Source organism: Mustela erminea, chromosome X (genome assembly GCF_009829155.1).
Source record: "Mustela erminea isolate mMusErm1 chromosome X, mMusErm1.Pri, whole genome shotgun sequence".
NCBI lineage: Eukaryota > Metazoa > Chordata > Mammalia > Carnivora > Mustelidae > Mustela > Mustela erminea.
The window spans coordinates 73,110,796-73,135,709 of record NC_045635.1 but is presented as its reverse complement, the minus strand read 5'-3'; the positions used below and the strand labels follow the sequence as shown (position 1 = coordinate 73,135,709).

Sequence of the window (24,914 nt, the reverse complement as noted above, 5' to 3'; positions counted from 1 at the left end):
CGGGGAATACAAATGGCGGCCTCCTGGTCTCCGGCCCGGAGGAGCGGAGAGCCCAGAGCCCCACTCCTCAGTGCGCCCTCAGAGAACAGCGCCCAGTTACTCCTATCTGCCTGACCTCCAGCCGCGCTCCGAGCTCACCGAGCCTGCGACTGGTTCAAGGTAACACCAAGCTGTGAGCTTACTGTTGACTCTGTCTCTGTAGCCGGCTTTCCCGTTCCAATACCCGCAAGCTCTGCGACACTCAGACACCCCCGATCCTTATGTGACCCTGCAGGACCTTAGGCCACGCTGACCCCGCGTGGGCTTCGCCCCGGTTTAGCCTCTGGAGCGATGTCCCTCAGGGGAACAGACTTAAAAGTCCTGATTTTGTGCGCCGTTGCTCCGCTGCTTACCGGGAGCCGGCCCCTTCCCCCGGGGTCTATCTTCCCGTCGCTTTGGATTCACTTCTCCGCCAGTCCTACCTTTCAGAAAGTGGTTGTTTTTAAAAAATCATCTTTTATGAGATCTTTTAATGCATGTTGCTTCTGTGGTTTGGCATTAAAAGAAAATATTCTTTCATAGATTATAAACAACAGACTTTTCACTGTTACTCAATAACTTGAAAATATCTAATTATTCCAAAAAAAAAACCCTTTAATCAAATATGCTTTCCTATAATAATGAAATCTGACTAGCATGAACTACAATATACTTTTTTACTTAAATACAACTTTTTATTTTGAGATAACTATAGATTCGCATGCAATTATAAGAAATATACTGGGAGACTCAGTCTCTCACCCGTTCATTCTTTAGTAGGATGTTCTTTACCTTCCCTATATTTGCAGTCTATTCTTTCTTGGGGTTGACTTCAGGTTTCATAGCTTTGGGGTCAGAAAATATGGATGGTATGATCTCAAACTTTTTATATTTGTTGAGGCCTAATTTGTGACCCAGTATGCAGTCTATTCTGGAGAATGTACTCTGTACACTTGAAAAAATGTGTATTCTGCTTCTTTAGGATGAGAGGTTCTGAATTTATTTGTTAAGTATCTGGTCCACTGTGCCATTCAAAGCCATTGTTTCCTTGTATGATTTTCTGCTTAGGTGATCTATTGCTTTAGGTGTGGTGTTAGAGTCCTTTATCATTATTACATTATTATCAATGAGTTTCTTTATGTTTATTATTATGTGATTGAGTTATCTATTTGGTGCTCCTAAATTGGGGGGCATAGCTATTTATAACTGTTAGATCTTCCTGCTGGATGAACCCCTTAATTATGATATAATGCCCTTTATCATCCCTTGTTACAATCTTTAGTTTAAAAATCTAGTTTGATAAAAGTATGGCTATTCCAACTTTCATTTGATATCCATTAGTATGGTAGATGGTTCTCCTTCCCTCACTTTCATTCTGGAGGTGTCTTTAGTCTAAAATGAGTCTCTTATAAACAACATACAGATGGGTCTTGTTTTTATCCATTCTGCTACCCTATACTTTTAATTAAAGCATTCAGTTCATTTACACTCAGAATAATTATTGATAAATAAGAATCTGGTGCCATTGTATTACCTGTAAATTTAGTGTTTCTGGAAATTTCTTCTGTTCCTTTCTAGTCTTAGTCACTTTTTATCTTTCTTTACTACTTATAAGGTCCCTTTTAATATTTCTCTCAAGGCTAGTGTAGTGGTCATGAACTCCGTTAATTTTGTTTGTTTTGAAAGCTCTTTATCTCTCCTTCTTTCTGAATGACAGTCTTGCTGGATAAAGTACTCTTGGCTACATATTTTTAGCCAAGAGTAAGTTGAAAAGTTGAATATATCATGCCACTTTTTTTAAATTTAGTTTTTATTTATTTTTAGCATAACACTATTCATCAATTTTTCACCACACCCAGTGCTCCATGCAATCCATGCCCTCTATAATACCTGCCACCTGGTACCCCAACCTCCCACCCCCCCACCACTTCAAACCCCTCAGATTGTTTTTCAGAGTCCATAGTCTCTCATGATTCACCTCCCCTTCCAATTTCCCCCAACTCCCTTCTCCTCTTTAACTCCCCATGTCCTCCATGCTATTTGTTATGCTCCACAAATAAGTGAAACCATATGATAATTGACTCTCTCTGCTTGACTGATTTCACTCAGCATAATCTCTTCCAGTCCCATCCATGTTGCTACAAAAGTTGGGTATTCATCCTTTCTGATGGAGGCATAATACTCCATAGTGCATATGGACCACATTTTCCTTATCCATTCATCCATTGAAGAGCATCTTGGTTCTTTCCATGGTTTTGCGACCATGGCCATTGCTGCTATAAACATTGGGGTACAGATGGCCCTTCTTTTCACATCTGTATCTTTGGGGTAAATACCCAGGAGTGCAATTGCAGGGTCATAGGGAAGTTCTATTTTCAATTTCCTGAGGAATCTCCACTCTGTTCTCCAAAGAGGCTGCAACAACTTGCATTCCCACCAACAGTGTAAGAGGGTTCCCCTTTCTCCACATCCTCTCCAACACATGTTGTTTCCTGTTTTGTTAATTTTGGCCATTCTAACTGGTGTAAGGTGATATCTCAATGTGGTTTTAATTTGAATCTCCCTGAGGGCTAGGGATGATGAACATTTTTTCATGTGTCTGATAGCCATTTGTATGTCTTTATTGGAGAAATGTCTGTTCATATCTTCTGCCCATTTTTTGATATATTTGCCTGTTTCGTGTGTGTTGATTTTGAGGAGTTCATTATAGATCCTGGATAAGGAAGATGTGGTCCATATACACTATGGAGTATTATGCCTCCATCAGAATGGATGAATACCCAACTTTTGTAGCAACATGGATGGGACTGGAAGAGATTATGCTGAGTGAAATAAGTGAAGCAGAGAGAGTCAATTATCATATGGTTTCACTTATTTGTGGAGCATAACAAATATCATGGAGGACAAGGGGTGTTAGAGAGGAGAAGGGAGTTGGGAGAAATTGGAAAGGGAGGTGAACCATTAGAGACTATGGACTCCGAAAAACAATCTGAGTGGTTTGAAGTGGCGGGGGGATGGGATGTTGGGGTACATGGTGGTGGGTATTATGGAGGGCATGGATTTCATGGAGCACTGGGTGTGGTGAAAAAATAATGAATACTGTTTTTCTGAAAATAAATTAATTTATATTAAAAAAAAATACACCTGCAGGGTTTGGTATAAGCTGCTCCAGCTTCCACTGGGGGTGCTATGTTTCTCATTGAAGTCTGTTGATGCTGATGGGCAGGAGGAAAATGACATCACCTCACTATTCATCACCAGGGAGGAGAGTTCATGCCCACAGCTATTCAGGAAGCCCTCACTGAAGAGTGAAAAATCTCCCCTCTTTTATCCCAGGCTTTCATCTATGTCCAAGCCATCCATCTGCCTGGCAGCACAGTATTTCTGTGTTTTATCTTGGGCATATGGCTGGGTTTCAAAGCTCCAAATTTCAGGGACTTGTCACAGCACAGATGCATGCCTATCCTCTGGTGGAGGGTCTCACTGCACTGTGGCTGGTGCTGGTTTGTCCCAGAAGAGTAGTTGCATGACTGCACAGGCCTAGGATTTTATGGTAAAGCACAGCCAAAAGCTGGCTTTCAGGTTAGCTGCCTTCAGCAGGTGTCGCTGCTGCTGTGTTATTTAATGGAGCTGCTCAATTGTGCCCACCTTCTCTTTTGTTCCCTGAGAGGCAGTGTCACTATTCCCAAATGCACTCCAAGGCGAACTCTTTCTCCCCATGGCATCCAAGGCACCCTCAGACCATGCTGTCTTTTCCTGGACCTCTGCCTTCTCTGCCCACAGGAACACTGTTAAGCCCTCCAAGCATGACCCCAGTGATGTTGGGGACTTCTAAAACTTCAGACTTTGAACTCTACTGCTATAAAAACTTGTGATAGTCAACTCCACTCCCTTTCGCAGTCAATGATTTGGGAAAAGTGCTTTTCTTGTTCAATCCCCTGCACACTGTGCGCACTCTCTCTCTCTCCTCTGTCCATAATCAGGGCTCCCCTCTGCAGCACCTGCAGTTCTGTTCTCCCCCACATCAACTCTCTGCACCTCCTACCTTCCACAATGTGACCATTTTTCTCCCTCTAGATGTGTAGTTTTTTCTCTCAGTCCTCAGATCACCTTCTTGGGTATTCAGAATGATTCAATATTTATCTGTCTATGTTGGAAAAGGAAAGCACAGAATCCCCCTACTACTCCACCATCTTAACTCCTCCCTCAAATAAATGTATTTGAGGGAGGAGTTAAATTATTAAATTATTAAATTATTCAAATTACTTACTACTTACCCAGTTTAAAATGATTCTCTGTTCCATTTCATAAAACACAATTGACATTCTTTGAAAAGATTAAGAGCACTAATACTGAATATAAGTGGGAGAACACATTAATTCTGAGTCAATTCCCACACCTCTGTTGATGATTCCCCAAATATAATAAAAATAATAATAACTAATTATCATAACATAATGTTTATTTAACAATTTCTACATGACAAGAAAGGATGAGTAAGCCACAGACCTACCATTAAGGAACTTACAATGTGAATACATATGCAACTATGGGCAGTATGTGAGAGATGTCAGAAGTGGCTAAATTATGATGCTATAGGAATTTAGAGGAGGAAGGTGATAATCTTTCCCTGGAATCATCATAAAAGGCTTCATGGGAAAGGTGATAGATGTATCACATTTCATTTCAAAAGGCAGAGGCCAAGGAATGAAAGGACACTCATAGCAATGCAAATAATAAAAATAGTAATAATAATAGCTGAATTTATTAAGTGTTAACTATACATCAAATGATGAGATAAGTGCTTAACATATATTAACTCATTTAATGCTTACAACCACCCAATCAGGTAGATACTCCTACTTTCCCCATTTTACAGATAAATTGAGGTTAAATGATCACAGAATTAATACATTCACCCAGACTGAAGTCAATTTCCAACTGCTTATAGGCATTACTAAGTCAATGAATATAGCTTCTCATGATCTGACTCGAGATTAACGTTCCTTCCTAAATCTGTCATTTCTGTCCCCATTTCCACACTCTACCTTGTTTGTAGAAATCTTCTGTCATGATCCACATCAAATAATTTACCTAGAATTTTCCCTTTGTTGTCATCCCCAAATATATGTCTTCCTCTTCATTCCCATGGCTATTATAATCACCCAGATCCTTACCATCTTTGTTTAGCTAGGTATCCAAATCCTCCTCTAGTCTATGTACTTCTTTAGCAAGCATTTATTGCATCTTGAATAATATGCTGAGCAGTAAGGATACAAAGATGAATAAAACATACTTCCTATACTCAAGGAGTCTAGGTGATATGCACATATAGGAGAGTAAGCAGGTGAAGCAGAATGGTCAGAGATATGGGGGGAAAGGGGAACAGAGTGTGTTCCAGGTAGAGAGAACAGTGTTAATAAAAATCTGAAAGTGAGAAAGAAAATGGAATGTTCAACAATACCAAAGTAATTGAATTGATAGTAAGGGAACAAATAGCAGAGATGAGATTAAAAAGTAGGCAGTGATTAGATTCTTAAAGGGTAGATTTCTCATTTCTCTACCTCAACAATATTGATGTTCCAAGCTGGGTAATTTCTTTGTATTTGGGGAACTTCCCTGGGCATTATAAGATTTAGCAGGATTCCTGTTTTCTACCCACTAGATGGCAAGTAGCACTGCCTCCTCTCCCACCCAACCCTCAATCCATGACAACAAAAAATGTGTCCAAATATTGTCAATTGTTCTATCAGAGCAAAATCATCTTCAGTCGAGAACCACTGATATAAGGCCTTTAAAGTCACATTTAATACATTTGGACTTTGCCCGAAGATCAGGAGGAGTAATGGTGTGCCACAGTGTAGAGGAGGGAGAAATTCTCACAATCAGTTAAGAATGGAGGTAAAGATGTAAATAAGGTGAGTATTCAATATCTAATGTTGTTCGTATTATTCCCCAGTGTTATCACTTCAGTGTAAGTGGGACAGAGTTCTACAATATTCCCATAGTATGCTGTAATTATTTGTATCTGTGTACCTTTGTTCACGTGGGGCTCTCAAAACCTAGAATAATGCACTTTTTTGACAATTCAAATTTCCTAAACTCATTTATGGTCTGAGTTGGAATCTTATTACCTCCTGCCTTATTGTCCTTTATGCAACCATTTCAAGATTTTCACCTTATCATAAATAGCTTTAATTCTTATGCCTTAAGTCTATATATAATACTGTATCACACTTTTTTCTTTTCTTCCAAGTTTTTATTTAAATTTAAATTAGTTAACATATACTGTAGTATTGGTTTCAGGAGTTAGTGATTCATTATTTACACACTTTCTTAATTTAGTACTTTGGGTTTATTCTCAATTGATTCATGTTTATAGCTAGTCAACTGAATTATAAACTCCTAGAAAGTAGAGAAAATGTGTTCTCCATCTTATATATATTACAGACCACTGAGCAAAATCTTGAGCCAATGTCATTTTAATTAAATTAAGAATCATGTACTCTTGTGTATTTCTCCACCACCTAGAAGAAAATTCAGAATCAAAATTAGTTAACTTTTTATATTAACTGAGGTAAATCATTATGACATTGAATGGTAGATGGTATTTTCTTAATTATTAATTGAGAACAAAATTATAATCTCTGAGCATAGTCAGAGGTAACTAAGGATTTTACATCATTTCATTAAATGTATAAATAAAAAATATTAATGCAAAAATACCAGAGATCCTTATTTATATAATTGGCTTATGCTGGAAATGAGTATATGGATTTTTATTCTCACAAAGACTAAAATTTGATAAGAAATAAATGCTTGGAAAATTCCTTACATGCATATTTTTTAAGACCTCATGTATAAAAGCTAGGCTAATTTTGATGTTCACGCTTATGTTATATTCATATCATTTAAGTTGGGTAGTTTCAGTATTTTACACCCAATACCTCCAATTGTTGATGTTTTTACAACTCCTTATAAATCATGGACGAATTCCACCAGAAAGGACCTCAAAATGACCATCTAATCTAACCCTTTGTTTCAATCAAGTAGGTGGCCAAACAATCCAGGATACTTTCAAGGTCCAAATAACAAAATTTTTTATTTTTGATAAATTGACAATAAAACCAAGGCAGGAAGTTCATTTTATTTCCAATATTTTAAATAATCTCAGATTGTTTAATAGAAAAACTGATAGAGAATCTCCTACAAATAACACTAACATGTTATTTCTAAGCCTACCAAACATACAAAAGTCATTCTATAATATCCAATTACCTATTTATTCCACTTTTATAAAGACCTCAGAATTAAAATTAAATTTTAAAAATCATCTTTCCTCTGAGCTTAGAGCTAGTCAATGTACAGTCCACTCCCTTTCTCCTCCCACCTTTCTATATAAGGGTATTATCAGACACTGTAACTTTAAAGAACCTAACAGCTTATGCTCAAACTTAAAAGAATAAATGAAACAAAATGGGATTGGGAGGGAGACAAACTATAAGTGACTCTTAATCTCACAAAACAAACTGAGGGTTGCTTGGGGGAGGGGGTTTGGGAGAAGGGGGTGGGACTATGGACATTGGGGAGGGTATGTGCTTTGGTGAGTGCTGTGAAGTGTGTAAACCTGGTGATTCACAGACCTGTACCACTGGGGATAAAAATATATGTTTATAAAAAATTAAAAATTAAAAAAAAAGAAGCATTACAGATTTTCTTTGAAAACTTAAGTGACAGAAACAAATCTGTCCATTTTCAGCTACTGAACATATTTACTAGTTTAACAGAGATTTTCTTTTTTAACCAAAGACTTTGCCAGCCTTCACTTTGTCAGATGAATTTAAAATCTACAACACTTCTACACTGCATGGAGTAAGATCTAATGGATTAAGATACAAGTAGGCTTTGGTGTATGTCATGTTGGAAACTTTTTACAGGCACCCACATGCCCCTGATATAAAAGTAACCAAGGGGTACCAATGATGAAAGACTTTATTGCCATGGTGTCATCACATAAATCATCAATTATTGTCTGTTACTATGAGTGTGACAGCCACATACTGTCATAAAAGGATTTGCATTTTCATCTAGTTTGAAATCTTTTTTTCCAGATATCATTTGCTTTGTAAAAGAAATGTCATGTAAAATGTAAAATGTCATGACAACCATAGACTACGTAAGCTTGTTATGAAATGTTCAAGCATTCTCTCAGACTTTGTCAGTTTGGCATTTTGGCATCCCAACCTCTTTTGCATTATTGAGTTGTTTATCCTTATGGGTCATGAATGTATTTCTAAACATGAGTATATAGCATAATAGGCTAAAGCCAACAGAAGAAGTGCAACTCTTTGGTTGCTATGACAACCTAAACTGATCAATTTCCTGTCACTGTTTTAAAAGAGGCACTCTCCTGTGGGCATAAATACTAATTACAAATGCAAGCCATTTGCTAACATGTTCAGTTTACAGATTTAAGCAGTTCATGCCCAATTTATCATTTAACATGTCCTCCCACATTTGTAGTGTGGTACAGAATGAATAATAACTTCACTTGTTTACAGAATTTTCAATTTAATTTCACTAATTATTTTTGCAGTTGCTGGAACTTAACTGTGATGCTACAAGTTCAATAAACTTAATGGATTTTCAAAGCGCAAGTAGAGATTTATAAATGTAATTTCTGAATTAAAGTTGAAATATTTTGCTTAAAACTCCTTCCTATAAATACTTATTTTAAAGAAGGAGTTTATATTTTATGTAGGAAACTTGCAAATCTTTCAAGAGTGGATGAGTGTCTTGTCCCACAATTTATTCATGTCAATTAAACAAAGAACTAATGTATTTGGCTAAAACCTGCAATAAATAATTTTATGAAAGTTGATGCTCTGAATGGGAAATCTCACTTTTAAAAGAAAGTAGTAGATTCAGGAAAAAAAATAAAAAATTCCATCATGCAATGCAGTCATAGTACTATATGATCTTTTTTTTTTTTTGAGAGAGCGCACATATGTGCAAGCCTGAGTGATGGGGGGAGCGGCAGAGAGAGAGAGAGCAAGAGAATCATAAGCAGGCTCCAGGCTCAACACAGAAGCCCACACAGAGCTTGATCTCACAACCGTGAGATCATGACCTAAGCTAAAATCAAGAGTTGGATGCTTAATTAACTTAGCCACACAGGGACCCCCATAGTACTATATAATATAATATTAAGTGCCCCCCTTCTCTACCCACACACATATTTTATACAAGCCTAAAATTAAAATTTATACTTCATCTTTTGAGAGTAAAGAATTTATAACCATCTCAGAATAGGAATAAGAGCAATGATACAAATTGTTAAAGTATCTTTGGAGAATTTCTACCTCTGACCAACATCTGGAAAATGTAGGATACCATTATCCTATATAGCTTTTTGAAAGTAAAGCACTTCTATTTTTCAGCACCCATTAATTTCATGACAAAGCTTTGCTACATGTATCATTATGATTTACATATCAAGAGAACAAAGACCACTAAACTAATCTTTTCTATTTTCTCACTAACTTATAAGCCTATTTGATTTAAATATTTATTTTTTACATTTTAAATATTAAACTTAATTTAAATATTGAATATTTAAATAATTAAATAGTTTTACAAATTCCAAAACTGAATGGGTTCTTCCTTAGGTGACTTCAAATAATCAACTAACATTTCTAGAAACGCTGACAATTTCTCAAAATCAAATATAATAAGATGTTCTAATTGATTCTCTGAAAAAAAGAAGCTGATACCTAAAAAGTTTACCTCTGGGAATACCTACAGAATGCATTACTTTGTGGGGGATTAGACAAAATGAATGATGTGAGATCCTTGTTCCTGCTGTTATCTGTACACTACTCACCAAAATATATTTCTTAACAAGGCCTGCCCTGCCACCCTCATCGCAGGTCTACCCAATAACTACTGTTAAACAACACAAATTAAACATCCAAAGAAGGTAAAAATTCATTAGTTGGTCCCCTGTGGTTGCAGAGAAAAGACAAAGAACTTCCAATTGATTCTAAACCCAGCAGCTGTAGCCTCAAACTCTAGGGCTCTGAAGGCTTTCTGACAGCCTGTGCTCACAGGTGCTTCTCTTCTTCTAGCACTAGCTCACTGACTCTGCAGCAGGAATTTCACATCACCACAGTGTTGAGGTGAAAACTCCAGTGCCCTGATTTAAAAAAAAAAAATCTGCTGTGCTTGAAGTAATCTGAATGCAGTCAGTAATTGGCTGTGAGCACATGCTTGGCAAACAAAGGTTGGCATCGCAAACTTTTGTTTTTGTTTTTGTTTTGTTTTTTGCATATATAAAGCCACTTCAACTGTGTTTCTACCTGCATTTTTGTTAAATGGACACCTAATTTCAAAAAACAATTTATAGAATATCTTAACTGCTATTTAGCACTTGGTGAGAAACAGAAAATAAAGTAAGAAATAGTAAATACCATTTAATTGCTCAATAAATATTTATTGACTATTGAAGATTAAATGTCAGGAAAATATGCTAGATACTGGAGATAAAAGTAGCCAGTAAAACAAAGGCATGGTTCCTACCTTCATGGTGCTTATGACATTTTCACAACATTTTAGCATTTCCAAAACATTTTTACATAATTTTGCTCAAGTTTTGCTCTTCACAATAATTTCATGAGGGACATTCACAGATCCATTTTACAGACAGGAAAACAGAGACTTACAGATGTTAACTGATTTGCCTGTGATCATAGAACTAGTTGTTGGTACAGTAAGGAGTCAAACACAAGATATCTGACTACAAATTCAGGGCTCTTACCACTATAGCAGCATTTCCAAAAGTGTTTCATAGAATGCTGTGTCTGAACAGAAAGTTTCCTTTAATGAAAAAAGACTGAAAAGTCTTGTGTATTATACTTCTGCCTACAGGTTCATAGAGCAGATTAACAAATTATAGGCTCTGAGAAGAGCTGTGATGAACAAATTTTTATTTGTATTTAACAGCATGTTTTCTGATCTTGTTTGACTACAAAACCTCTCCGAGGGAAAAAAAAAAAAAGAATCCATGGTGACTCAGGAACTGATGATAAACTACTAGATTGGATACAGAGTGGGGGTGGGTTGCAGAAAGGACATATATTTTGGAGAGTTGCACAATGCATTTCTAAATCCATACCTATGAATGTTTGTGACTGCAGAACTCTGCGAGGTATTTTATTTTTTTTAATTCTTTCCTCACTAAATATTATGAAAGAAAGGGCAGATGTGTGTGGTGAAAGAATGAAGCCTGTATGCATTATTAAAATGATAGAAAATTCAGGGTACCAGCAAGAAAATGGAACTGAGAGAGTTCCCCTAACCCTCTTTCTTAGCCACCTCCAGTACTTGCTCAGAATTGAAAGGATCAAATTGTCCCTTAACCAAAACTTCCTGTAATGGCTGGTTCTTGGACTAGGGCAAAAAATATACAAGATGAGCCTGAAGCATTTTGTAGTGGTAGAAAGCAATAAAATGCTAAAAAAAAAAATCCATGATGATGAGAGCAGGTAAAAAGTACACACAGACAACTGAAAGAGCTCCTACTGGTCAAACCTAGAAAAACTTAAGCAATAAAATAAATATCATAGTATTGGATTATAATCCAAAGTACAAAATAAATACCTGACTCCCTACTGAAATAAATGACTAAATAAATAAATAAATCACAAATTATAAATAAGGAAGAAGGAACAACTCTCCCATGCAGAACTCTAAATAAATTCTGATACTCTGTCCTTAGGTAAGTGAAGCAAGGGTACCCTGAATCTCAGTCAGTCAAGCCTCAACTCCTGGTTTCAGCTCAGGTCATGATCTCACAGTGGTGGGATTGAGCCCCACGTCAGGCTCCTCGCTCATCATGAAGTCTGCTTGAGATTTCTCTCTCCCTCTGCCCCTCCCCCCACTTATGGTCTTTCAATCTCTCAAATAAATAAATAAATCTTAAAAAAAAAAGTGAAGCAAAACTCCCTATCCTTTAACTGTGGGCTGCACATAGTGATGTCCTTCCAAAACTTCCAGAGCAGTATAAAGAGGGAAAGGGAATAAGTAACTTTACAGTAGAGAAACCTGACAAATACTCCATGAGCTGGGTGGTCAAGGCCAACTGCAACAATAATAAGTTATAATGATAGTGTGTACCCTTGTTATGATGTAATGATGTGATGAAAAGTCCTCTTTACCTCTGTGGTCTTCTGCCCCCAAACCCAATTTTACAATGAGAAAAACACCAGACACATCCCAATTGAAGGGCATTCTACAAATACCTGACCTATAGTCCTCAAAACTGTCATGGGCGTCCAAAACTAGGAAAGTCTAAACTGCTATAACCAAGAGGAGTCTAAGTAGACATGATGACTAAATGTAAGGGTATCCTACTTCCTGGAACAGAAAAAAAAAAAAAACATTAAGAAAACAGTGAGGAAGTCTCAATAAAGTCTAAATTTAGCTAATAATGGTGTATCAATATTTCTTCAATAATTGTGACAAATTGATTCATTAATTATAAGATGTTAACAATATGAAAAATGAGTCCAGAGTGTATGAAGATTCTCTGTACTATTTTTATAATTTTTGTGTAAATTTAAAGTTGTTCTAAAATTAAAATTTGATTAAAAGAAAAAAAATATTGCTTTTAACCACCTTGTTTGTGCCCAGTCCAACTTTATTAAAAACTCCTTTATCTCTACATGAATTGGAGTTTAATGTATCTCCAAAAAACACAAGCAGTGATTTCTGAAGCAGGAGAACCGAACAAATACAAATTAAGGAAAGCACATTTTGTTTTTTAAGCAACCAAAAGTAAATATGTATATACCTTTTCCAAATGTGCTGCCTGAAATAGATGTCCTAAATCCTTTCAGGTAATGTTCAGCAGGTGCTTTACTGCCAAATGTAAATCATGATCAAAAACTAAAAACCACTTTATACTTAATATTTTAGATATATCAAGATGTGATTTAATGAGTATTTGTAAAACTCTTATAGCATAAAGAATATAAAACCACAATTAGCCTAAATAAAAAAATAGTGATTTTTGTTATTTAATTTTACTTTAAAGCAGCATAACTGTATGGTAATATATTATTTGGCTAGAACTAGCCATTTAAGATGAAAATGTCCAGGGCACCTGGGTGGCTCAGTCTGTTAAGTGTTCAACTCTTGGTTTTGCCTCAGGTTATGAGGGCTCATTCATCATGGAGTCTGCTTGTCCCTCTCCCTCTACTTGTCCCCCTGCTCTCTCTTTCTTCCTAGAATAAATAAATAAAATCATATTAAGTAAATGAAAATGTTCAAATCATTTGATTTTCAACAAATAAAAATAAAATAATTTTATTTTATTATCTAAATAAAAATATTGTCTGTAGGGAGAATATTTTATAATGACGTATCATTTCAAAATGCTTTAAATTCTCCTACTTGCAACAAATCAAAGCATGTCTGCTGTTACTAAAAGCCTTCAGTATTTTATATGTTTTAACAGCTTTTATGTATTTTTTTAAAAATCTGGAATACTGTATATATCAGATGATCTAGCACTTTACATATTGTAGATTATGAATAATATATCATTTACATAAATCACTTGATTGAGTTACATATTTTTTACATCTCAGTTTTCTAACAGATTTATTTAAAAACAATATTTAATGTTTTATGGCTTAATCATTTTTTACTTGCCTCTTCTTAAATGTTAGAATTAGTTAAACAACAAAAATTCCAGATGAAAATCTAAAGTTAACAGTAAATCTTTGGAGTCTTAATATGCTGAGAGAACTCTTTCAGCAAATATATTCATGGTATTGAAAACTTAGTGTTATCAAAAATACTAAACAGGACTAGTCTTCAAAGCACGTCACATGTATCTATCTGCAAGACTGTAGAACACGTCGCCATGGAACATAATTCCTTCAAGGACTACAAACCAAAGAACGGCCATTTTGGCATAATAGTCCCATTTCTTAACATTATTTTGCAGCATTCATCAAGATGTATTATAAACCCTAACAATTTAGGAACAATACAGTGCCTTTTTAAATGCATTCATACTGTATCTTAGAATCAACTCCGTTTAAGCAACTAGTAAGTTACACTGACAAACTTAAGATTAGGGCTATACAATTTTAGAAAATGTCACCACTATCTTTGTAAAATAATGATATGTTCCCCATTGCATAATAATAGGTGGTTATCAGCCTTTCTTTTTTATCCTGTTTCAGTCATTTAGTTGAATCCAGCCAGCACCCTCCAGAGAAATTCATGGTCTGTCACCTTACCCATTGGTATCTAAATTTATGGATATTTTAGCAGTCCTTCATTTTCACATCACTAGGCAACTCTTCTAAGTTAAAAAAAAAAAAAAAAAACAGACTTCACCTGAACATTCAGACAAGTATCCTACTACAAAGTCCATTTTCCTTCTATAATTCTACTTTCTTTTCATTTATGTTAAAGAAACACACAGCCTGAGACCTAATGTATTATACCTTCACATTACTCAATGTAACACACAAAACATTACACATTATTATTCTATACATGGCCAAGAAATGTTAGTATTCACAGGATTATGGTAATTAAGTCTTCCTTCACTTTGGGTGATGTGACACTTGCTTGACTATAATGTCAATCCACTTAAAGTCTGTGTAAACAACATTATCTGAGTCACTCTGCATTACATTTCCAACTGTGAGCAAAATTACAATGTCAGAGTGGACAAGAATGTAGGTAATCCCAAGGAAACTTCATGGAAATGACTTGCTCAAGGTTTAAACTGGGTTTTCAATAATAGCCATACTATATTATAGTATTACTATTTAGATACCATCCATGGCAAAACACATGGGGATTCTTGGAGACAGAGACAAAGATAAAAATGCCCATTATTTTGATGTTTTGTAGATGAAAGATAAATGTTGTTTGCCAAGGGTTTGTTTAGGCTAACAAAAGTGTAGTAGTCCATTAAAAAAGAAGGAATATAAAAAAAAAACCTAAAAAATAAATAAGAAGGAATATTACATAGAAAAACAGCAAATTATTTTGTAAATAAAGATACATTGTCATCTCAAATATAAAGAGCACTTTTTAGAAACACACATAATAAAGGCAATACAGCAATGCTTATATTTCCACCTTTCTGGGTTTTTTTTTTTTTAAGATTTTATTTATTTATTTGGGAGAGAGAAAGAGCTTGCACTGGAACATGAGCAGGGGGAGGGGTAGAGAAAGGAACAGACACCCCCCTGAGCAGGGAGCCCAGAACCCTGGGATCATGACCTGAGCTGAAGGCAGACACTTAACTGACCGAGCCACCCAAGCATTCTCCCCAATTTATTTTTTAAATAAACACTCGGCAGCCATAATACTTATTTTCTTAAAGTAATGATTTTTCAATAGTTGTGTTAGCCACCTAGTGTGTTATGTCCAAAAAGTGCTGTTGAAAACTAGCTTAAAGGCTTTATGATATCTTGTGTTTTAATTGACTTATTTAATGTTTATTGAAAAAGTTAGATAACCTAATTAAATCTCCACATAGGATAGGTAGGATCTAGGCAATTTGTCACAAGTTTCTCTGAACTTGTGGAAGTAACAGAGAAAGCAAAATAGTGGTTTTTCAGGGTATGCTTAAACTGTAAAATGGGGTGTTCCAGTTAGCAAAAATAGCAATGGAAGTTCTTAAATAGGAGTCTCACAGTCAGTTCACAAATAGGCTAAAGTAGGTAAAAGCCCTCAAAAGCAACATATGTGGGATTCTCCAGGCTTATTGTCACATTTGAACAATGAGGTACACATGTGTGAATTGTATTAATCTGGAGATCATCTGAACAAAGTGTATGAACCACAGTTTTCTTGTAATATCTGATTTGAAACACTGTAGGAAGTCAGTTCACTTCCCAGGAATGCCATTATCAAAAGTTTTTCCCAGGATTGCTTACAGAGAAGTCCCTAAAAATGTCATCATAAGAGATTAACTGATTTAGATTTTGTTTGCCAGAATTGTCACCTTCCACAAGTAGGAGCTTCACTAAAAACATAACTATATTCATTCATAGATTTCATTTTAAAAGTAGTTATAAATAATAGGTATTCTGTGATAGAGATAAGATATACTTGTGTGTATGAATGTGTGATGATACTTGAGTGTGTTTGTGAAGTTTAAGTAGAATCAGTTTCAAGTAACTATCTTTTTTTTTTTTACATTGTATTTATATGTTGGTCAGAGAGAGAGAGCACAAGCAGGGGGAGTAGAAGGTAGAGGAAGAAGCATGCTCCCCATTGAGCAAGGAGCCTGATGTGGGACTCAATCCCAGGACCCTGGGATCCTGACCTGAGCTGAAGGCAGATGCTTAACTGACTGAACCACGCAGGAGTCTCCCAACTTGCTACCTTTTATAATTTAATCTCTTACAGTATTAGGTTTCTAACTGGACATTCTTTCCAGTACATGTGGAATCTAAGAAACTCCAAAAGCTCTTTGTTAAACTCCCGGGTACAGATCCAGCTCATTCTAATAAAAAAACTCCCCAAACGCAAAATCCAATTAGTTACCCTCCATCCAAAAAGAAGCACAGAATATATGGAATAGTCAATCTGAGTCCTCCTTCTAAGTAGCTATGTACAGGACCATAAAAGAATTCTTGGAATCAAATCTTAGGTGAGTTGAAAATATTGAAGACCCTTATCTCTGAATCTGAAATGTATGTAAAAAGAACTTGAGAAGAAACACAAAACCATAATAAATTATAGTTGGGATTTCATTGTATTTCAGCATTTGTACCGTGGTGATTCAGAATGAGAAACATTGAAGATTAACTCAAGATGGTGTGTGACTAGTGTCTAGTCATAGTGCTGAGATCCTGCTCCAATCTTCTATCCTACCTCCTACCTCCAACTGCCCTTCAATTAAGAGAAACACAAAGACAAATAGGATAAATAAGATAAATATGATCTTAACTATGACAGAGAGTGCTATAACACTTCACAAATTGATAAAATTCAATTTTATCTTTATGTTTTATGAACAATAAGTAAACTATAGCTTCAGGAAAAAGGGAACATACCCATTATAGATCAAAGGTTATAATATGTCTTTAAGAGACTGTTTAGTCCAACATCCTAATTTTACAGATATGGCAACTGAGGTCCCCAGCCACAGAGTTATTTTCAGTGTTGTTTTAAGTCCATGGAGTTTTGACTCTTTCCAGACCTCTTCCTGCTATACCACACTCTCATCAAATGAGTCTTTATGGGAAAGTTCTTTGTAACCTAGAAAACACTTCACAAATTTTAAATAGTATTTTAGTCATATCTGAACTACATATGTTTTTAAATGAAGAATAAAGACACAAATAGTTTCAGTAAGCATTGTTATGTGCCTTAAGTGATCAGAATTAGTGTTTCATCTCTGGATATAATCATGAAAGAGAATCAATAAAAAGAATTCTTTTTTCTTCAGAGAAATTTTTTCTTAAAAATATCTACCACAGGGGTGACTCAGTCAGTTAAGCATCTGCCTTCAGCTCAGGTCATGATCTTAGGGTCCTGTGATAGGGCCTTGAGTCAGGCTCCTTGCTCAGCAGGGAGTCTGCTTTTCTCTTTCTCCGTCTGCCCCTCCCCCACACTTGTTCCCTCTCTCTCTTTTTCTCTCTTTCTTGCTCAAATAGATAAATAAAATCTTTAAAAATAATTCTACTACATTGGTAAAATGTGGGGAAATAGGAGTTCTCGTTTAATACTAATGGGAGTGTAAGTCAGAACAATTTTGGAGAGCAATTCAGCAATAACTACTCAATGATAGCCCACAACTCAATGATTTTACTTCTAGGTTTATTCCCCAGAGAAATTCTCCCACAAGGGGACAAGAAAATATGACGTCCATTTATAGCACTGTATGTAATAACAAAAAATTAGGAAAAAAACCCTAAATGTCTATCAATATAGTAAAGAATAATCAAACTGTGGTATACTAATGCAATTAAATAGTAGAATGGGTGATTAAAATATAAATGAACTAGATCAGCATGTATCAACATAGATAAACCTAAAAAACATAATGTAAAAACAGTGATTATAAAAGGATAGTATAGTACCAAACCATTTAGGTACATTTTAAAAACAAAACAAAACAAAAAAACCGACACTGCATATTGTTTGGCATAAATACACATACAATAAAAAAAAAAACAGAGTGATAATTCACATAAATTTTAAAACAGTAGTTAACTCTAATGAAGGGTGGAGGAGAAAGGAAATTAGTGTTAGTTATTCAATAATGCCTTACAGATACATATTTTTTTAAATAATGCGCTCTGAATGAAATGTAATGTAGCAAAATGTAGACTTCGTTATTGGTCCACAAATGTCTCTATTTCTTGCTCTTTCCATTTGAGCTATTTTATAATCAAACTTGCTAATTTATTACACAATCAAAATGATGCTACCAAAATTGATTTCAGAATAAGAATGTCATTTTCCAGTAAATCAGAATATACATACACACACACACAAACACACATATACATACATATGTCCATATGTCCATATAAAATCTATTGATCTAACATATATGATCTTTGTCATCAGACTGCCTTGATTCAAATGCTGGCTCTGGTATTTGTAGGTTTTGTGGCCTCAGATAAGTCATTTAACCTTCTCTGTGCTTCAGTACCATCTTCTGTAAAATAAGGATCACAATAATAGCATCTAGGGGCGCCTGGGTGGCTCTGTGGGTTAAGCCTCTGCTTTCAGCTCAGGTCATGATATTTGGTCCTGGGATCAAGCCCCATATAAGGCTCTCTGCTCAGTGGGGAGCCTGCTTCCCCGCCCTCTCTCTCTGCCTCTCTGCCTACTTGTGATCTCTCTCTGTCAAATAAATAAATAAAATCTTTAAAAAAAAATAATAGCATCTACCTTATAGGGTTGTTATGAAGATTAAATGAACTAAATAACCTGGGATATAATGTCTGAAAAATGTTAGATATTATGTTCTGGCAAAAATAAGAATAGCAGTTGTTGATCAAAATTTTTCCTGAATTACATTATTTATGTCTATACTGGTTAAATGTATCAACTAATCATTCATCTCTTAAATTCTCTACCTCAAGGACTAACCAATTAACTAAGAATTTCCAGTTGTTAGAGTTTTTAGGCAACAGATTTAATTAAATAGTATATTTAAACATGGTTCATCCCTATCACACTACAGATTACTTGTGGTCAAAACTACCTGGTGATCCAAAAAGGGGAGCACTGTCTACCCAAATTTTATTTAGGTAAACATCATCTGTTTTGCACATTGTCATATGTATTGATCAGTTGTCCAACAATTTCTTATCTTTCATACATGTCTGTTTAAATATGCAACTAGAATAGTTTGTTGACCAATGGGAGGTTTTTTCTTAAGTTAGTACTTGAGATTGTGCATTCTTTAATTTCTCTTTCTGTTTTCACTTTTCCCCTTTTTTAAAAGATCTCTGATAAGCTTCTCATCAGAAAGGACAATGTTAACTGACCACCCTTTTTAAAAAAATATTTATTTATTTATTTGACAGAAGAAGAGCACAAGCAAGAGGAGCAGCAGACAGAGGAAGAGGGAGAGGCAGGTTCCCCACTGAGCAGGGAGCCTCATGTGGGGTTCAATCCAGAATCCTGGGATCATGACCTGAGCTGAAGGCAGGTGTTTAACTGAGCCATGCAGGCTCAGACTAAGGATTTATGGTGCAAATAGTAGGGGCCTTTAAAGCAATGAAGTGTTTTTTTTTTTTCTTTCTTTTTTTTCCTACAAAGTTTGGAATTTAATTCTTTTCTTTTTAGACAAATACACTTTTGGATTGCCGGTAATGAAAGGGGCATACAAATGTTAAAAGCACTGTAGCACAGCAGATTATGTGCTAAAATCCAGGGCAAGACAGATAAACAAGTGAAGTCTCAGACCAATCAAACAGTTACCTCAAACAAAAATTTCAGAAGACAAACTTTTGTTTTATTTTTGCCAATGCCAACCAAAAGTTCAAATGAAGTTTTGTTGTGTTAACTACTTACATTTCTTTTATTTCCTTAATCATTTGTAAAAATCAAGGAATTTTGCTAGAAGAAATTGGGAATTTGTTGAAAGGCAAGTCAGCTTAAAATTAAATGAACACATGCTATGTATATGGCGTTTTTCCTATTAAAGCACCATGAATTAGGCTTTAAATAGAAGCCTTAATTATGTTATGCGACAGAACCTATATTTAAATGCTCTCTTTGGACATGGCAGTAATGATCTTTTATGCTTTATTTCATTGATAAATAGGAAAGCAGAAAATTCATAATTTTATCTTAATTTTCCAAGCAAGTTAAGGGAAAATTATCTTGGCTATTTCCATGTAGTAAAGAAAAATCATGAAGCACATAATCACAATTTTGAGTATCAGGAAAATTATTTACAAACATTCTACTTATTTTTAATCCACTTTACATGAATTTTCCATTGGATACACTTATAATATACTGTGATTTTTTTTTTTTTAAATTCCAATACCTAGAGTACTTACAATTTAAGACAGAGATCTCTGGAAGAGATTATGCTGAGTGAAATAAGTCAAGAAGAGTCAAGTATCATATGGTTTCACTTACTTGTGGAGCATAAGGAATAACATGGAGGACATTGGGAGACGGAGCGGAGAAGTGAGTTGGGGGAAATTGGAGAGGGAGACAAACCATGAGAGACTGTGGACTTTGAGAAACAAACTGAGGGTTTTGGAGTAGAAGGGGACAGGGGATTGGGTGAGCCTGGTGATAGGTATTATGGAGGGCATGTACTGCAGGGAGCACTGGGTGTGGTACATAAAAAATGAATGCTAGAACACAGAAAAGAAATAAAATAAAATGGAAAAATAAATAAAATAAGATAAATAAAATAAAATAATAGAGATCGCAAACTGGCAGGGAATTAGCAGGAATTAGGGAATTTCATATAAAAGTCTGCATTACTGGCTTGTCTTAAAAACTCAGAGTTTATCAGTATTGGGCCTACATTCCCACATGGTGGCAATCAGAACACAGAGTAACAGCTGACACCTTTAGAAAGAATACATACTCTCCAGGTCACCCACCACTCCCTGCTGCTTATGGCCTTTCATTTACATTACCAGCCTTGTGTCAGTAGGCATTAGAGTTTGCTACTCTCCTGTTTCTCTGTAGTTAATGTGAATGAATCAGTGCATATACTTTTAAGAACATTTCATGATTTTTCTCAGATTACAGCAAATATAAAAATTCATAGCATACATATGTACATATGTAATGTGTGTTCTAGTTTATCTAAAATAAATCTATACAGTTATAATCTATTATTATAATTAATTAAATGAAGAGAATATTTCATTAATTTGTATGTCATTTAACGAAGAAAATCAAAATAAAATGAAAGTCATTTCCAATGTCTGAATTCAATTGCATTCATTTAAAATTTTTAAAAAAGCATTTACTTTCAATATCCCAAACCTAAACTCAAAACTCAAACCATGTAAACTTTTTCAGTTACAATCATTCATTAATGAAATCTAATGGGTTCTTGTCTTCCCCAGCACTAAAGTTACAGTGTAATAGAAAGTTTGGCACTTAAGAAGGCACAACCACTGCTTCAGGTCACTTGGGTATTATTTAGTGTGCATGATATTTAAAAGTAATATCTAGTATAGGAAATGTTCTGGATATTACAAACATCATCATAGTGGTTTTTAGTTTCTACATTGAAAATTCATATGGTGTGGTCCCCATCTCTCCCATAATCTTATGTTATTTTTGTTGTAGAAAAATATGGATAAAACATCATCAAGGGCAGCCCTGAATAAATTGGAAAAAAAGTCACCAAAGGGTGATTTAACCTGAGAATGGTATATGGAAGAGAAGAGGGGCACTATTGGCCAGCAATATCAAATATACTTTTGTACTTTATTACCATGGGTTGCCCTCCTTTTCCCTTGCTTCTCTGAGTTAGTCCATTATTTTCCTCATTACAACCTAAAAGGTATAAAGCCTAGAGCAATATGGTATTGCAATTCAACTGAAATTGTCATAGATAATTTTTGTCATAGATAATTTTAAGAAGTTTCAGCATAAATCTTCTTAGACTTCCAAATTTTTTAGAAATGTATTTTTAGAAAAAAATAGTTTTGAATATTTTAGAACTACTAGCATGCTTACAAAATATATCGATGCCTAATGCTTAGAACAACTCCACAAAATTAGATGGTCTATGTTTTTTTCTTTATTGCTATAGCACACTTAATAACCTGTGCTGCCCTGCAAAAGTGAATGTACCTTTCTAAGCACTCGGAAGTTATGCAGTGAGTGAATCACCTTCTTGTTATTTTACATAGGTGTCATGGTTTTTGTGTCCGTGACACTTACTCGACCCACATGAACTTTGCAGACTTTCTCTAGCTTCTGCCTTAGTTCCCAGGAAAGGGTGGGTGGAAATCACCTCTCTACTGCATGAACCTAGGATCTATTCCCAGTTAATAGATATGAATGATTACCATCAATAACGAAACTGTGGATACCAAATTAACTAGTGCCCACAAATGGATAGATAGGGTCCAATTAGCTATTTGGATTTCATTTTTCTTATTATTAACTAAGGATAAAGAAAGATTCGACATTTGTTCTGAAAATTCAAATGGCTCTACTTTTGTACCTTAATAAGTACAGTACAGGGAACAAAATTACTGAAGTTGGGCTGAATCTGTACAGGCTCCAGGACATTCCCAGGAAGTTGATTTATAAAAAAATACATAAATACCTGTTAACAGCTTGTTTTCTTGTCATTTGCCTCTTCCTTCTAAAAGGAGAGTATAGCAAAAAATAAATAAATAAAACTGGTTAATTGAGATTTCTGGTTAGTAAGCTTCCAATTAATCAAGGTTTTATTATATTTCACAAAAAAGCTTCTTCAATTCTTCAAGAATTTTAGATAGGTTACACACAATGAAACACCAGCAGGGAAGAGCACAAAGAAGGTAAGAAAGCCTGAATTGTTATTAGATAGTGTTTTAAATATATGGACAATACTATTGTATTTCTGGTCTAATCCCCACTAAGTAAGGAATAATTTGAAATGTCATGTGATTTATGGCTTTGCCATATGTGAAGGCAAAGAAATAAGGTTATAGATTTCTGTTCCAAAAAAAAAAAAAAAGTGGCCTTGGGTCATAACAATTCCTAAAAAAGATTCAGCAGTATTATGTCTTCTTCCTTTCTCTCAAGAGCCTTCTTACCATCCTAATGTGTATTCCAATATATTTAGAAGGAAAAAAATCCTAGGACAGAATCCTGTCCTAGGATTTTTTTTTTCTATTTTCTATTTGGCCAGCAGGATGATTAAAATAAGCCAATATCACTGCTATGCCTTAATTTTCTAAACATGGAGATATTAATCACACAGCTCATTATATACTTATTTCTGGAACAATAATGAACTATCTTACATCCTTCCCAAAAGGGTTACACACACACACACACACACACACACACACACGCACACACACACAGAATCATACACATACCACACAAAATAAATACTTAAAAATGAGATTAATAAAAACCCACAAAATTTTTTCCCTCCCCTACCCCCCAAACCCCCCATTCTGCCTCCTATCAGGGAGATCATATGATAATTGTCTTTCTCTGATTGACTTATTTCCCTCTCTCACAAAACAAACAGAGTTGCTAGAAGGAGTGGGGGTATGGAGAGGGTGTTTGGTTATGGACATTGGGGACTGTATGTGATATGGTGAGTGTTGCAAAGTGTGTAAGCCTGATGATTCACAAACCTGTACCCCTGGGGCAAATATGTTAATAAAAATAATTTTAAAAAATTAAAAAACCCACAAAATTATCTTAATTAACAAAACAAACATTATTTCCAATAGCACAGTATGTCCTAGTGAAGAACAATGAAATCTAAACTAACATACTGCTTTTGGGGAAGATAGCAGAGTAGGAGGTTCCTTGTTCCCTACTTTTCACTTCATCCTGTGATTACACCCAAATAACATCCGCATCAGAGTTAATAAACCAGAAAATGAGTGAAGACTGGCAGAATAGACTCTCCAGAGCTAAATGTAAAGAAGCCACCTCAAAGAGGGTAAAAAGGTAAAGATAAGATCAGGAGCCAAATTGACCCACAGGATTGTTCATGGGTGGGAAGGATACCTTGAGCGAGGAAAAGAGAGAGGAACAGACCCTATACCAAGTACCACAGACATTAGGAACCCACACTGAGAAGATGAATCCCCATAATATTTGGCTTTGAAAACCAGCAGAACCTGTTTTGTGAGTTCTTACAATCAGTGAGGCTTATCATCTGGAACTTTAAAATTCAGCAACTCCACTCTGGGAGAGCCAGAGGGTGACTGGAACCTTAGTCTCTGCCCTTAGACAGTACTATAAACAGACCCACTGAAAAGTCATTAGAAACACAGTTTTTATTTATTTATTTATTTATTTATTTATTTTAATTTCCAGCATAACAGTATTCATTATTTTTGCACCACACCCTGTGCTCCATGCAATCCGTGCCCTCTATAATACCCACCACCTGGTACCCCAACCTCCCACCCCCCGTCCCTTCAAAACCCTCAGATTGTTTTTCAGAGTCCATAGTCTCTCATGGTTCACCTCCCCTTCCAATTTCCCCCAACTCCCTTCACAGTTTTTAAAATGTCTAGGGTATGCAGGAAAGATATTTATTTACTAATCTCAGAGCATGTGCTGGTGGAGGGATCTTTTGAAGACTCCTAGAATGAAAGAGCTGGTAGGTGTCATTTCCCTCCACTTCCCCAGAGCCTATGTACCCAGACAACTGTGGGAACAAGTGC

General features: G+C 35.4%; 1 protein-coding gene across 1 annotated transcript in view; it reads right to left on the bottom strand.

The window, feature by feature from the left end:
* Positions 1–24,914, bottom strand: part of DACH2 (dachshund family transcription factor 2) — an 896,917-nt gene that overhangs the window by 608,326 nt on the left and 263,677 nt on the right. The window contains exon 2 of the mRNA XM_032330772.1: positions 22,838–22,876. Coding sequence (XP_032186663.1) covers positions 22,838–22,876 — 39 coding nt within the window. The remainder of the gene's footprint in view (positions 1–22,837; positions 22,877–24,914) is intronic.